Raw genomic sequence first — 16,606 nt, forward strand, 5'->3', positions numbered from 1 at the left:
GAAAACGGGGCACCAGAGTGTTACAAACACACTCTTGCAGTTAACAAAGGGCAGATACAGTGTTCACAGAACACCAAAATAAGTAAGTATTACAGCAAATTACCTCTCCATAAGGATAAAATCTAACAGGGTAAGAACTGCACAGAGCAGCACAATACCTCTGAGGAGTCAATGTCGCTGCATTTGTGAATGGAAGTTAGCTCTAAAATTGATCATGATGTGTCTGCGAGGTAAGTAACTGACAAATGATCCATCTGTGCTTGTCAGGGAAAAGCTTCCCTACGGATCAATAGAAATAAAAAGGCAATTAGAGAGCTAAGGTAATCTGCTCGAAAATGTGTCGGCACAAAAACCCCGTGTTGGCACGAGTATTTAATCAGTGTGCTGTGTATTTGTGGAAGATTTTTTGTCGAAAAAGTTGATTACTTATAAGCAGAAAAATAGGCTTTAAGGAAATGTAAGAGCAGATCTGTGATGGAAAATAACCAGGTCAGAACAACTCAGAAGTAACTCTTCAAACATTTTCTCTCACCTTCTCCAACTGTCCAGAGTAACTCTTTAAAACATTTCTCTCACCTTCTCCAACTGTCCAGACACAGGGATGAGTTTGGGTGGGGGTCCTCCAATGTTGCCGTTCAGAGTCTTATTGTCCCTTTGGTCCTCAGAGTCACTGCATGGACTTATAGTTGCTGCAACAACTGAGTTGTCGTTCCAATCCCCGACAACCGCCTTGTCGTTCACATACCCAAAGTTCCCTTTGGTGCTGCCCCCTACTGCTCCGACAACTTTAGTGGACTGAGGCTGTTTTTTGGTGGGCAGCGGTGGAGGCAGAACCTGAGCCTGAGGTTGTGTTGGGTTGCTGATAATCAGCAGCTGCTCCAAAGAGCTCCCACTGCGCAGGGTGTTATCCTGAAGGCGGAAGCAGCTGGTAGCTGGCGTGGAGCGCCGGGGTTTGGTGATGAATTCACTGGCAGCTCTGCAGTGCTTCTCGTGGTAGGTCCGGCCTGATATTAGACTGCTGACGGAACCCATGGCTGTGCCAGAGGTGCAGGGCACACAGGGGGCAGAGGAGGGGCCTGAAGGGGAGTGGGTGAGCCGTGGCCGGCACTGCTGGACTTCAACACCAGGGCTGGGGTGGTCAGTCACGGTCAAAGGTAGTGCCTGGACCAGAGCCATGACAGCTCAATGGTGTCAGACAAACTACACAGTCTGAGGAGAGACAGAGAAAATATTTAAAATTTAATACACCTAATACCATCACAACTTTATAGATTCACCGTATCGGCAGTAATATAATACACCTAATACCATCAAAACTTTATAGATTCACCGTATCGGCAGTGTAACAATATTTAACCAACCTTTACACAACAATAAATGACTTAATCATCCATTAGAAAACTCATTAGCAGCAGCAACTTAACAGCTGTTTATAAGTGATATTTCTCCAGGGGAAAATATTTCTATCTCCAGTAAAGACTCCTCCCTCCATCTCTGGTGACACCACTGCTCACAGCCAATGTCATTAACGAGGCAGGAGGAGAAGGAAAAAGAGTCGATTTAATGGAAACCGAGGACAGAAGGCTAAAGGAGAGAGAATGAGTCACGACCGTCTCAATCTGCAGCTGCTGCATGAGTTTTGTGCTGTGCTCTCCTCATGTGAACCTCGTTCACTCTGTCTGTCTTCTACTTATGAAAGCATTAGAAATCTACTCATATTATGGTCTGGTGACATAATCTGTGTTGTTAGACTGTTTTAAATAAAAAGACGTAGATTCACTGCACAACTAGAGCACACCATGTGGCAGCAGATTAAAGCGTCCATTTGCTGATAGTATTATCAGTGTTAGTTGCCTGGTGGGTCAGTGAGGGGACACACAGCCTAAGCCTGGCGTGCCACGCACAAATCTGTCTGGGCAGGTGGAATAATCCATGCCAGCTATGTCTGTATGCTGTCTGCCAGCACTGTCACAGCCATTACACTCTGGAAACACACATCAGGTATGTAGTGTGTTGATACCACAACACATTTTAGAATAAAGGGCAAATTCAGGTTTGTCTCCACAACTAAATGCATCGCAAGTTCTTGTGGAAAAGGTTTTGAACAAATTAAAAGGGATCAGGTAAATACAACTGCACCCCCTGTAGGAAAAAGAAGGGTCTTTTTTTCTGTAAACACTTTACAAAAAGTGTTGGAGACGCTTCCTTCAAAAATGTCGGAAAGCAAGCATGAAGTATATAAGGGGAAGTTAAGGAGGGCAGAGAACCCTGAGTACCCATGAGTCAAGCAGACAAAGATATTTGTGGTATGTGATCACTTCCCATGCCAAAAATATTCACGCCTGAAATTCTCCTTTCACCTTCTTCTTTAATCATGCACATCTCCCAGCACCAACAAGCACCTCTCATACTAGGATAATAGAATTAACGGCCCCCTGAGAACCTCCGCCCTGACCTCCTAAGCTCTAACCCCTGTGACCCCCTGATGAGTTGAGGGTAACTCCTCCACTTCTTTACTCCTACCCCTCTGACCCCCAAGGATCTGGCTTTATTCTGGGTGCTAAGGCAACAAATCACAGAAACTAATTTTGCCCTGTGATCTTGTTCAGGGGTTGTTTCTCCAAGATTATTGAATCCCTCCTCCTCTCCACATCCTCCCCGACTGCATTCCTCTGACAAAGTAAACACACCTTAACAATTTCACCATCCGGCTTCATTACCCCCACCTCCATCCTGGTTATGTACAACTACCTCTCTTGCAAGCAGCACAGAGCAGGCAGAGAGGAAACAGTCGAGGCCACTAAAAATAGAAACATCTTAAGTGCCTGGAATCATTCTGATAGTCTTTCATGAGGTGTTTCTGTTGGCGCAGGATTTGATTTGATGGTTAAAAATAAACTCATGTTGAGTGGCAGATAGCCAGGGTCAAACAGGGTTAAATTACACATTATTTTGACAACTTTTTCTTATTAATTCTTGTTGAAAAACAGGCAAGTTCATTTTCTCTCACAGGGGCTTAACAGTAACCTAAGTTCTCTGTGAGAGTTAACCTGCGCTGCTGTTAGCATAATGAGAGAAGCAGAATGAGCAACAGCAGAGCTGGCAGCGGACAAAAGTTCCCAGGTATTCCTTTTAAACTTAAAAATGTTGTTAAAAATGTTCTCTGTGAGAGTTAACCTGCACTGCTGTTGGCTAAGAATGAGCAACAGCAGAGCTGGCAGCAGACAAAAGTTCCCAGGTATTCCTTTTAACAGGACCTAGGGTTGAGTCCGTGATAGGGGAACAATCCTATCATGATAAGTCTGTTAATAATTCCAGTGTTACCCAGGAGAGGAAGCCCATTATTCCACACCGGGAGATTTTCTTTAAGCAATCGCATGAAACCTCCAAGGTTCTTTTCAGCTTAGTTTGAAGATGGAAAAGGCAAGCGAAAAAAGGGGGTTCAGATAGTAGAATACAAAAGGTGGGATTAAAGGTCGGGGGTATAAGAATAGGCTCAGGAATGCACACTCTACTACGTTTCATCTTAAATATACACAAGTGTTTGAAAAAGTAGTGACAGGGTCAATTCAATCGTCCTCAGTTTTGTTTTGTTTCTTCTTCTTTTTATAGCTAAAGGAAATCATCTGACCATTCACACTGGCTCTCTGTTGTATTAGACATAAATACTTCCTCGTTTTGCTCTTTTTCAACTGCTACCGAACCTTTACTTTGGCTTGAGCAGCAGGAGGTGGTTCAGATTCTGATCAAATTTCCAGCCTGTTGGAAATGAGATTAGGGTATTTGAGTATAAGCAGTGATCAGGGAAATTTGTTCAGAGTAAAACTAATCAGCAACAAGAAATTGGGCTGTGATTTGTGTTGAGTGAGCTATGATTCAATTAGTGCAGTTCAATATTCAGTAACGGCTCAGATAGAATTTCACTTTATTGTACTGTGATCCAGTTTGGAGCTGAAACTTTTTCCTGTTGAGGTGCCATGTTTTTAGAATCTGTCCTGCCTGCTTCTTTCCAGTTCCTGCTCATTTGAACCCATTTCCTCCTCTGTGTTTTTTTTTTTCTTGCTCCACTGCTCATCCGTCACTCATTCCCTTTCCTACCCTCACGCTCACTGGCCTGTGCAGCGTGAGATTTTCACCTGGCCTCAACAATCACTACAGTGTGACTAGTTGAATATAAAGCCAATCCGCAGCTCAGAGCAACAGGTGGAAAGTGAAAAAGAGTTGAAGCAGAAACAAGCCCTGATTTTTTACGAAGGCTTATCAGCTCCACAAAGAATGGTGCATCATGGGAAATCCTCATCTGGCCTGTCTTTTCACCGTGTCATCTGTGCCTGCAATGGATAAAGTAAGACCCTGTATCGCTATGGAACAATGTACCAAACATAGGGTCTTGTGTATGTTGAACTACCATGTGTATACTGAAGTAGAATATTTGTGGCATTCCTATGTGATTCTTTTGGTATTCCAGAAATCGTGCCTGTTTAAAATGACAGTGCAGTTGTTCAAAGCCTTTATTTTAAACAGTTTAAGTAAGGTTTTAAGATTAGAAGGCCAAGATGAAACGGTAACACAGCAACTCAGGTGATTAAAAAAGCAATGCACCACATTTGGTGCTTTCTGTGTAACTACATAAAGTTACATAAATATCGTAATTCAGCCTGATCAGAGGGCATACGAAAAAAATGGAATGAAACTAACTCTCTGTGGGGATAAGTTATAATAGGAGTCAGTTAATAGTATGTATTGCTTGAGTCCATGGTGGATTTTAATACTTCATGTAGATACCTGTTTTGGAGTAGGAAAAAAAAAAGAAAAGAAAAGAAAGAGAAAGTTGATCTGAGAACAGTGAAAACATCAGATAGTGATGTGAGTCACCAATGTCTACTCTCACTCCATGACTGACAAAGGAAAAACCACAAGTATAGACACAGCAGAAACATAGTCGAACGCAAACAATACCAAAGAGTGACAATAAATCCAAGACTAATCTACACTCCCATTATTGCCAGGCTTCTACTCGCAGAAACTCCATCATAAAACTTCAAACGGCCAAGAAAATGGCTTTGTAATGAAGTCAGCCTACTCCACTGTAAAATGAGACTGAGGTCTTTTAATGTCTTACCAGACGACCTCAGGTTATATTGTGCCTCCATTCCAACACAATGACTGTCTGTCTGAGTAGGCGCTCGCTGTCACCTACCCCCACATGGCTCTCCTTTGTGTCCGTGTGTGTGTGTGGGTGCGTGTGTACGTGTTTGAAAGTGCTGAATGCCTGCAAATGCACTCATTCTTCATCAGCAAAGCTGCCCTGGTGCCAAAACTTGTTTTGTTCACATCAGAGAAACCTTGTCCTCTTTGGCAAAGGGTTGACTGTGTAGTCCGACAAAGGAGTATGACTGTACAAGCTGATGCAAGTCTTTCACTTCTTTCTGAGATTAAGCCTGTTCCAGAAACTGAGTTTGTGAATGACTAATTGGCAACAGATTGGCTTTACCGTTGCGTATTTTGTTCTTTCTTCTTTTATAACCACCTCGTTGGACTTGAAGAATTTAGCTGCGGGTCTGTTTGGAGCTGTTGTCATGGCAGTGGAGGCCATGCCCCACAGCCTAAATGAGACTCAAACAGTGGGAAAAGAAAGGAGGGAAGAATGAAACTGGGGAGTAAATAGTTGAATTAAGGAATGAGCCTGGTGTCAGATAGTCTGACAGCACACAGGTCGGCTTCTTAACATCTCAAAGCATCTGGCCTTGATTCTGTCCTTAGAGGATGATGAAGAGAAAGCTTCTGCTACTTTATCTGCGCTACAAAAAAACTCACTCGCCCACATTGACGCAGGCTCCATGACCTCAAGACAGCAAGTCCCTGTGGGGGTTGACAGAGGGAGCAGCCAGCAATCTCTGAAATGTGATGCACTTGATGTTAATGACATGAAATATGTCACGTGGCTCTTTGAATCCATGACATCAATTCAAGGACATAAACTGTCAGTTAGATGTTTAGTTACTGTTGAGGCAAATTGATTCCCTTATCCAGCTCGGTCATGGTCATAGTGTGTACACACACACCATAGCTGTTGAACTTCTGGCATCGTATATATATAATTTTCAAATGCATAATCTAACAACAAAGTAAAGTAAGTAAAACAATACATTTCATGTTCTCTTTCTCTAAAGTAAAATGATTAACTTCCAACTATCCCTCTTCACCAAGTTTCAAATTCAGCATGGCCTCCTTTAGGTAGCATTACTGCCACCTACATGCCTGTCTTTGTATTGCTAAATACAAAAACAGAGATCACATTTGTTCCGGCTAAAAAAAAACATACTACTACTCTGTGTACAGTTATTCCAGTATGTTTGAAAAGAGACTATACTTCTAAAAAAGAATTATTAAAATTATTAAATACATTTACCCAGACAGAGTAAAATGAAAGTTTGCTTCCTGTCTGACAGCTGAGCAGTAGAGTGTAGGTTACAGACAGCTAAACCATCAACTATTTTTTTTTTTCACTTCAGGTTTTTTAATAGTTCAATTTTGCTCAACCAAGTTCTGTGAAGTGGAAAAAATATTTTTTATGGCATGAACCCTATTTGGAATTGCTTCTATGTCCACCGGAGGCAGACATTTTTGAATAAAGTACAGATAAATGTTTAACTCGTGAAGTTAACTATTATGGACAAACCTCTACTTGCTACTACTTCATAGTGTTCAAGTACTGCAGTCAGCAGTCGGTTCAAAGACACGGAGGAAAATTAAGAAAACAGTCATGAGGATCACATTCCTGGTCTGCTGCTTTGCATATTGGATTTTTCCAGAATATTCTCCAGCCACTGACAGTTACCCAGCGGTGGTCAGCGGTCAGACCCGCAGACAGTAGAAATACCAAGAATGCCAGTGGCAGAGACAGGGATTAGGTCTGGCAGTTGGCTACTGTGCATCAAAATCAATGGTCATGGATTTAAACAGTTTCCTATCGATGGAGACGGACGTTTTGTCCGGTGTTTACCAGAGCAGTATGTGGAAAGTCCTGGTATCAGCCTTTGTCCTAACAGAGGAAAGAAGAGCAAAGTTTTCCCTCCTAAACTTCCCTTCCTTTCCCCCCTGCTGCTTTTGTTGTATGAACAGTGACGAGCCATTGTTTTACTTCAACAGAAGGCAGGAGGAGAGAGAGCTTCTTATCTGGCACTAAAGAAAGCAACACTCTGAATGACAATGTGACCTACATTGTACAGAGATGGAGGCATTGGCAGCGACAGGATGCAGGATCATAGCAGACAAAAAGTTTGTTTTTAAAAAGGCAGATACAAAATCAGAATGGATCAGTTTGAAAAAAAAGTAGTCCTATTTGGTAACGGGCGTCATGGCTCCAGTTTAAAAATCCCTGATCACTGCTGATGCAGACGTCACACACACACATACAGTGGTGCCATCCACCCACACATGCGCCCAGTGCTACTAAATACAGCCAGGCAAATGAGTTTTGCAGCAGCTGTTACATAAGCAGCAACACCTCACTGTGAGTGTGCCAGGCTCTGTGTATTATTCACTGCCATTGCTCTAAGGAAAAACATCTGACATGCAAACGAAGCACATGTGCAGACACAGTCAGACAAACTGTCCACACCGACAAAGACCTGGGAAAGACGGACGGTGACAGACTGACACGAGGAAAACACTCATTCAGCAAACGGGAAAAAAAACCAGACCGACGTCTAATCCCTGTCTGACGGTCCGTCTCCGTCTTCGATTGTCTACCAGAAGTCTTAACTTGCTTTATATGAACACCTGGTAAAGGATTTCACTTGTGTGGAATATTGGAGGAATTAATCTCTCTTTTCCATTCTTGTGATTTAGTTAAAGGGAAAACTGAAGCTATCACTCATATCCTACCACATGACCCAGTTCATGTTCTTCTCACTCCACGCAGACCAGGGGTGCCCAACAGGAAGATCGCAAAGGGAATGCATGTGCGATCATGAGCAATTAAATTATTTAATCAGACTTTTATACTTTTTTCTACTATATTTTCTTAAAGCATGAAGCACCGTTCACAACCAGATTTTGCTACGTTTCTGCACAAATTGGAAACTCTCTCCATAATGTGTCATCAATGATTATGTAAACATTATGTAAACTCTCACTCTCTCACACATGCAAACAGGCATTCACACTTCTTTTATTAGCCAAGATTACACATATTTCTTGTTTAAATAGTCTTTAAACTGTTCAAAATAAAGACAATCTGTTGTGATCTTCATTGTCACCTCACATTCATTTTAATGAACCTTGAAACTGAACGAGAACATCCTTCTACATCCTCTCTTGTTTTTTTCTTTTTACAGCTGCTGCAGTTGGTATTAAACTGACTTAATACAACAGCTGCTAACAAACACAGCAGCACCAGCCAAGATATTATCTGGTCATGTCCTGTGGCTTTAATAGAGGCATTCCAGTTCTTCATTTGAAAAAAAAAACAGTTACTCTGACTTCAGATGTGTCCAATTTGTCCAGACATATTGAAACACATTCGAGTTTCACAAAAAAAGGACTTTGTTTCTAAAGCCAAACTGTTAAACCAAACGGTTTCTATTGCTCTACCTACATTTTTAATTACAATTATCTCCATCATCTGAATAAAGGATCTAAATGTTATTGCACATCACCATTACCTGTGCGTGCCTGGCATAAAATTCAAGTGTTGTTCTGTTCATTCAGTAGACAATGTGAGTCATGTTTTAGCTCTCTGTCAACACGGTCATGTCAGCTCTCGTGCGGTGACACCGACCTCTTTACAGCTGCTCCTATCGTGAACCAAAACCGCAGTCCCTCTGAATCAGTGCCAAAATACAGTGAGGGTAATTACAGTCTTCTCCCATGGCGCTTTCCAAAAAAACCTTGATGCGACATGGTCAGACGAGCAGCTACTACAAAGAGTTTAGTGAATGGACGGCGTTCTAACCACTTATGGGCTATAAATGTATCTGCTGACACATCAGTTCTGAACCATAACAAACTTGATGAGAAACTACAATATGTGGCTCAAGGCGCACACAGAGTCTTGTAATTACACGCATAGGAAAGTCAGAAGAGAAACAGTAGGGGCAAGTGTCTGCCAGAGAGCTTTGTCATCAAGACAGACACAAAGATTCCCTCTGAGCACCGTGGATGAAAACAGATCACATTTTTGCAGCCTAATCATCTGTCTCAGAGCTACGTGAATACTCCCATATCTTGCTCTTTCTTATCTTCACTGTTTTTTTTTTTTCATGTAGAGCAAAGCCTGGTCCTCAGGAGGCTAAACCTCATTTTTAAAAACTTTTTTGTGGTTGTGGTTAAATCAGACCTAGAAATGGGTTTTATTTAGCCATTATTAGTCAAAGATAAGGTTTCACTTGTGGTATGTTTACAGGAATGAAGCATACGTGCACAACCAAACAGCACATCAAGATAAACCCAGGCTGAGGTGTCATGGAAAACAAGCAGTGTTGGCAGGAGGATATGACTGGGTGAATGAGTGCACTGATACGTTGTATCAAGCTCTGCTTTTCTGGAAAAAAAAGACTAAATAAGTGGGTTAGGGTTTGGATTTGAGTTGTTGTTAGTTTTGGTTGGACTGTCCTTACAAGAATAGCTGCACAACTGTGTGTGTGTGTGTGTGTGTGTGTGTGTTATTGGGATATTGAGTATCACCCTCCTCCTTGGTGCACCTCCAGGCCAACTGTCCAGAACAGCTTTTCCACGTACTGCAATGTCCAATCAATACCCCGACAGTCTGTAATGAGCAGATTACCCTCAGGCCTGGGATTAGAAAAACCTTCCCCAAACCAAAACAAAAGCCCACCATCTCACCTCAAACAAATCCATGCTGTCTGTTCCTGCTCCTTCAGGCCACAAAGATCAATTGCAGCAGCTACTGCACTAAAAACTAACTTAGACTCTGAATCAACCTTTTTATCTTCGCTCATATGACACCAAGTTGTCACTGATTCCTGGAGTTTAAAAGTCACGGCTAACTTTTCTGGCCTTTAACGTTTCCTAAAGTTGTTTTCAAATCAGATAAAGGTCATCGTATGCATGAGCAATTCAAACAACACCTGCCATTTCTAGCATTTTCCACAGTCGACACCTCCAGAAGTGGCTCCACATGGTGCTCATGAATACAAAGTTCTCTGGATCAAGCATGAATACAGAGAATGGTGACATGACAGACACACGCATATCACACACACTTCATGCAGACACAAACAGAAATACACACACACTCCCCCTCTTTTTCTCTCTCCTCACTCACCCCAATGCGAGCCCTGCATCGCTGCCTCCACTTGTCTCCGTCTCTCTCTCTCAAAAAAAAAGATTTTTTCTTTTTAAAGACTCCACTTTCTGTCGACTCAGATTTTCCCTCTTTTTCCTTTGTGTTCCACTTCTCTACAAAACTCCAGCTTTTTGCCGTCTATGCACTGCTTGGAGATATAATATTCCAAGTAGAGGAATTTCAAATGAAAGTCCCGTCCTCCTCCTCATGCTCCTCACTTCACTCTACTGCTCCTCTTCTCAGCTTTCTTTCCCTGCTGCCTGCCTTAGCGCCGCCTCCCCCACCTTCTCCTCCTCACTCTTCCCTCCCCTCTTCTACTTTTGTCTGCCAGTCCCCCTCTGCCTCTAGTTTCCCTCTTTTAACACACACACACACACACACTCCTTTGCGTGTGTACTTTCTCCTCCCCCTGCTCTCTTTGCCTGAACTTCCTCCACACACATTCGCTGCATCAACACAATCCTGCATCACAACTCTTTGAATTTTTTTAACACTTCAGTTTAAAGACAGAGTAGAGGCAAAAAACAAATCTAGGGAAAACAGAGAGGACGGGCATCAGGGGAACAATGAGTCTTTCACCAGTGATCTGCTCGGTGTGTGTGTGTGTGTGTGTGTGTGTAAATGCCATCACTGTAACACTGTGTTGTTTAACTATCAACAGCAAAGGGCGACAGACAGAGCTGCAGTGTCTACAGAGAAGGAGAGATTGAGGGTGAGGAGGGGGGAACAAACTGTTGGTTTACATAACATATCTTCCACACCACACATGCACTTTTGTGCACGTGAAGGTGAGCGTGAGGAACACTTAGCAGGTAAATACTGCAGGTATTAATTATCTTTTATATTCTATAAAAAATAAAAAACAGTATGGTTGTCTGATAATTGTATTAATGAAGATTAAATCAAGTCATTTTTATTTGTAAAGCACAAATTCACAATTTGGGTCAATGGTATTAGTTTTAAAATTATAATTAAAATGAAAAATATTATAATATTACTGAAATCAAATTAAATCACACACGTAACCAGTTAAATGTTAAAGTAGTAAAGTTTTTTTTAAAAAAAGTGCAGATTTCACAGCATTTAATAAAAAAGTGAAATCCAAATTATCGTGCTCCAAGTTGCACTCCATAAACAGCCAGTAACATCTGGCTTCAGTCTATGATAACATCAGTGTTCAGGCAGAGGTCAGATAAGACCAGAGACTCAGGGCTTTTATCAGCTTCGGCCGAGAGACAAAACATGACACCTGGGTGAATGCAGTAAGAATTCACTCTCAGGCCCAGACACGGTTCTCATCTTTTCCAGTGGTGCCACATTGATGAAGTGAACATGCCTGAGGGCCAACCATTCTGTCAGACTGTCTTTGATCCATTACAATTAAATACAAATTAACTCTTTATGGAAATTGTATTGCAAATGGAAATTTATTCTCTGGACACAATGCTGACAGGCCACAAGTGATGCATCTTATGACTGAGGCTGAGGGCCGTAAAAGATTTAACCACAGGCCACAATCGGCCCCTGGGCCGGACTTTGAACATGCCTGTTTTAGGAAGTGAAACTTGTGTGCTCCACGTGTCACTTCCTCTCCTTCTACACATTGTTGGTTTTCAATGAACTTATTGTGGTTAGAGTCAAAGAAGGGGAAACTCCTCTGCTGCCAACGGTAAAGTATGAAGACACCTTTTACACCAGGTATAAACTACTTCATAAACCTGCCAGTTTGGTCTGGAAAAAGGAAGTAAGAACTTCAAGAAATCCTATATAGACGTCAAGTTAGACCTACACTCAGTTCATCCTCACAGACCTCCACGCACGGCTGCGAACAATTAGACTAATTTATTTATCATGACAGTTAAATGGTTCACTCTTTCTAATTGTGTTGGCACAAAGCTGAGTGTAAACAACACATGCTGTTGAACTGCGTGGTAAACAAGACCAAACACTTAAGCTTTATTGTTGCACACTGCTATGGAAAACCAGTAGGAGGACTGAGTAATGCTCCAGGGGTGTATGCGTTTGTGTGTAAGAGTGTGTTATTTCCCTCCTTTGCAAAACATCACTCTACCTCCCCTTTTTTTCTCCACTTTTTAAGACAATGTTTGTTCAAAAAGTGATTTAACACAAGTTTGCAAAACAGGAAAGAAAAATGACTGTTTTACAAAAAACATGCTTTTGCTTTCAACCAGTGTTTTCGAGTACATGACTTTTTAGTAGGACATGCTTTTCCTTTCAACCAGTGTTTGGTTTTCGAGTACATGACTTTTTAGTAGGGTTGGGTGATTTTTGTTTTTGCTAAATATTGATTTGTTATTTATCTGCTATTTCCCCTATAAAATAAGACTTTTAAAACAGAAGCTAGCTCAGCCACGTCTCCTAAATTACACACAGGATTGACTTCAGAGATATGCACATGTAAATGAAAAATAATGTATGAAATGCTAAATAATAATTTGTTTAATAAAAATAAACTTGATTTAAAGTTACAAAGGAGACTTGTAATGGTCTGAACTTTTTATTTGAACTGGTTTCCAGAAGTATTACCATCCTTTCGCTCATATATCGACGTTTATATATGTCAGAATGAACTGAGTTTAAAAATGGTTTATTGTAACTGCAATATAGTTTAACTGTGCAGCTCTAGTGTCAGAGTCTTTTTTATTTTGAAGGTGACCTTCCTCACACAGCTAAGGGAGACAATGAAGGAAAGAGACAGCTGGACCAGGACAGGCTGGAAACTGGACTGGTGGAGAGACAGGAGCAACGGGGGACAACAAATCTGTAATGGAGACTCAGGACAGGAAAAAAAGACAGCTGCTGCTGATGCTACTGCTGCTGCTGCAAATGCTGCTGCTGCTGGTGCTGTGTTGACCACACATTATTATAAATGCTGCTGCTAGTGGTGCTGTGTTGACCACACATTATTATCAGCTCACATAACTCACAGACAGTGCCCTTTACAGCGAAGCCTCGAGCTGACAGAGATGATAAAGAGCCAGTGTCAGGGTTCAGTGTTGTGTGATGGCTGAAAACATAAACCAACTGTTCTGGCTACACAAATTCATACTTAAAAAAAAACTAACTGGGTTTTTTTTTTTTTTTTTTAAAAAGTGTGAAACGATCCACAATATGTAGATTTATGGAGAAAATGTAGTGAGATTCTAATGTAGTCACAAGTAGATGACCTTACTTCTCTGAGGCATGGGTGTCACCAGGTCGATGTATGGGACACCAAGAACTCAGCCACAAATTCCTGACCCCTTGATCCTTGTTCTTCTCCTCCTCCTCCTTCTCCTGTGTCACACACTCCAACTACCATCCATCTCCAAACTCTATCCCTAACCAGACACTTCAAAGGCAAAGGCCAGGACCCCTATTTCCATTAATGTGTGTGAGCGTCTGAGTGACAAAGTGACCACAGCGGGTCACTCTAAACTGAGTCCACTGACTACTGATCAATGTCCAAGGCCCACTAAAAGACAGGATTATAAAAAGGAAAACTGGCATTGAAGTCGATGAATAGGGAGAATTAGTAGAGAGTAGCGCAAAAGTCGGCAATTACTGAAGGTCAACTTCATCGAGGAGGAAATGTGTTCCCATAGAAGGTGTTAAAATGATTTTTGTATCGTGTTCTTACCTCAGAGTATTGTCCAGTGTACTCCTCCTAGAGTACAAGGGCAGACGAGGCAAAGGCAAAAGGATGTCATCCCAGGACCTGGGACCTTTTCCGGTCTTCTTCCCTGGTTAAGAAAAGTCAAGACAATTAAATAATTATATCCATATAACTTTACAGCTTCTCGACCAAGTATTGTTGTTCATGGCTACACCTGCTCTTCTACATGGGAATTTGTCAATGGTTACATGAGATCTATAGAATTGCATTTGATTAACATCATGCATGTTAATTGGAGGACTGCCGGGTTCAAATCCTGGTCCTGGTAGGACTGTTGTGAGCAACAACAACCAAAACTCCTCTGCTTCCTAGGAGCACTAAAAAGTGCTGCCCCCTGGTGCTCATAATTGGAGTGTTTCACAGGGAGGTTAAATGCATAAATGGAAATAAATGGAAATTTGGAGATATATATATATACACACACGATTTAGCAAAATCTAGTTGTAAACATCCACAAATGTTTCAACAATTATTTCTGACTCTGTTTACATACATATTTGAATAAATTCAATGTCTCTTTCTACCAAAGTGTCAAATGAGAGAGAAACCCAGCTCGTTACAGGCCAAGTGATTTGATTTAACTATTGATTTTAGTCCCCGTTCCCCAGAGAAAGAGTTGCTACTGTCCATCTGCTGAGCTGAGCCTCTGAGCTTCTTTAAGGAACGATGAACAGATGCTGACTGAGCTGATGGTCAAAGGGACAGGCGGACAAATTGACAGACAGACAGACAGCAAATGGAAGAACAGAGAGCCGGAATATCAACAGTAACAGACTTCCACTCCTATGAAAACAGATTGTCGGGCAAATAGTGTCAGCTGCAGTAGGATGTGTTTCTGCTTCACAGAAAATCAGTTATTTGGGTCAATCTTTGATCAGCAGCCGACGACAAAACCATATGGTTCTCCCGTGAAAACAGGGGAATTGTCTGTCTTGAGTTTAATGACATTAACCCTAAACAAATACAGAGTTTAATACAGAGAAACCCCCAAAACTCATTTTGTAGATCATATTGTATTACAATGAACACATTTTAATTTAATAAGTAAAACAGATGATGAATATAAATAAAAAAATCCCCTAAAAAAAAAAAAAAAAAAACTCTATATACAAGGTTCGAGTCCAACCTGGAGCCAAACCAGAAACCTTATTATGTTGAGAAACCACTGCCAACCTGTGTCAGACCTAAGTCAATGTAATCGATTCTGAATACATAAACATAATTGCTAATAAATGCTTCCTTTGCCCTGCAGCTGTGTAGCTGCGGCTGATCTTTTAAAGATGTTGCTGTCAATATACAGTGGTGCAACGGTGTATATTTGTGTGTGTGTGTGACCAGAACAACTCACACACTCATGAATGGATTTAAATGTGAGGGTTAGTTAGGCTTTAGGTCATGGCTGATTAACGTGGACAGAGAATTTCTGCTGTTGGATGATTACTATGTTCCGGTCATTTGAGGCTTGATTTGATGGCTACTGGCTGGAGCTGAGCACAAAGCACGGTCAGGGAGGGAGTGCTGGACTTGAAGTACTGCATAGTCCTTTTTTATTTTTGCATGGGTTTTGCATTATTCTGGTTCCAGAAACTAATTATGAGCTGGCAAGTAGGTTCAGCACAAAAAAAAAAATTGGAGGTAGTTGTTTCAGTACTTGTCAGTTTTTCTCTAGACATATGGAGAGGCCACAACCTCTGAATATGGTTACGGACATAAAGGATGTCCATTTTCTAAGGGATTAAACGATGCTAGTTGTGGGTATGTCCTATCTTCCTGCAGAAAGTCAACAGAACAGTACAAGGAGAGCATGCTGATGTTCACTGAACCCAGCCCCCTGCTGATAATAATGGAAGGAGGAACATTAGTTCCATTTTACTGGTTCAGGAATTGTTCTGAATGTCACTTGACGCCGAATGGCACCAATGAACGTTCCTGTGTATGCAAATTGACGAAGAACGTCTGAACCTCATGTACCAAGAACTGATGATCAAGGTCCTTCTCTAGAGTCACAGGAGTCAGGTTACAGTCAGGGTTCTATAACAGATTAGAAGTTATGTTCCTTAGCAGAAGTTTCTCATAAGAACGTATTCTTTCGGATGGCATTAATAGAAATAGATTTAAATAGATTTACTTCTCTATGTAAAAGCCTATATTTGCATCATGGACTCACACTGCCACACGTCCAATCAGCAGATGGCATCTCAGCTGATGTGAACCCCAGGGTGCAGATTAGACAGAGCTTCAGATCACTGCAAGATTAAATATATTATTATGAGACCATACTGTATGTGACACGCACAGAGATGCCTCTTGATTTGAATGCATTGACCTCACAACTCACCCTGACGCAAAGTACTGCAGTATTAGAACAATGTAATTAAAAAAAGAAACCTGGTTTGGAATAAATCTACTGTGGGTGCCTTTAGTCTGAAGGTGGACGTTGTCCTGATGAGGCAGAAGTAGAGGAGGGTGAAGGAGAAAGTAGATGCTCTACAGGAAACATAGGAGGCTAAATCAGTGCCAAGGTGACTCACTGTAGACAGAATAAAACAAAAGAGCAATGATCAGGAAGTCCAGCACATGAGCATGAGGACATCAGTGAATGCTATTTTAAATCAACA

The 16,606-nt window shown here is 41.5% G+C and overlaps 1 protein-coding gene across 2 annotated transcripts in view; it reads right to left on the bottom strand.

Annotated features, from left to right (window-relative positions):
• The window catches only part of LOC103387202 (leucine zipper putative tumor suppressor 2 homolog), a 33,524-nt gene that overhangs the window by 5,871 nt on the left and 11,047 nt on the right, over positions 1 to 16,606 (bottom strand). Inside the window, exons 2-3 of one of the 2 annotated variants that reach the window (XM_017037493.2) lie at positions 13,953 to 14,055; positions 577 to 1,209 (exon numbers count right to left, since the gene is read on the bottom strand). In XM_017037493.2, coding sequence (XP_016892982.1) covers positions 577 to 1,176 — 600 coding nt within the window. In that variant the 5' untranslated portion in view covers positions 1,177 to 1,209; positions 13,953 to 14,055. Of the gene's footprint in view, positions 1 to 576; positions 1,210 to 10,291; positions 10,655 to 13,952; positions 14,056 to 16,606 lie in introns of those variants that run through there. The other variant, XM_008321734.3, reaches the window with a different exon arrangement.

The sequence above is a fragment of the Cynoglossus semilaevis genome, chromosome 12 (assembly GCF_000523025.1).
Source record: "Cynoglossus semilaevis isolate Cse_v1.0 chromosome 12, Cse_v1.0, whole genome shotgun sequence".
Taxonomy (NCBI): Eukaryota; Metazoa; Chordata; class Actinopteri; order Pleuronectiformes; family Cynoglossidae; genus Cynoglossus; species Cynoglossus semilaevis.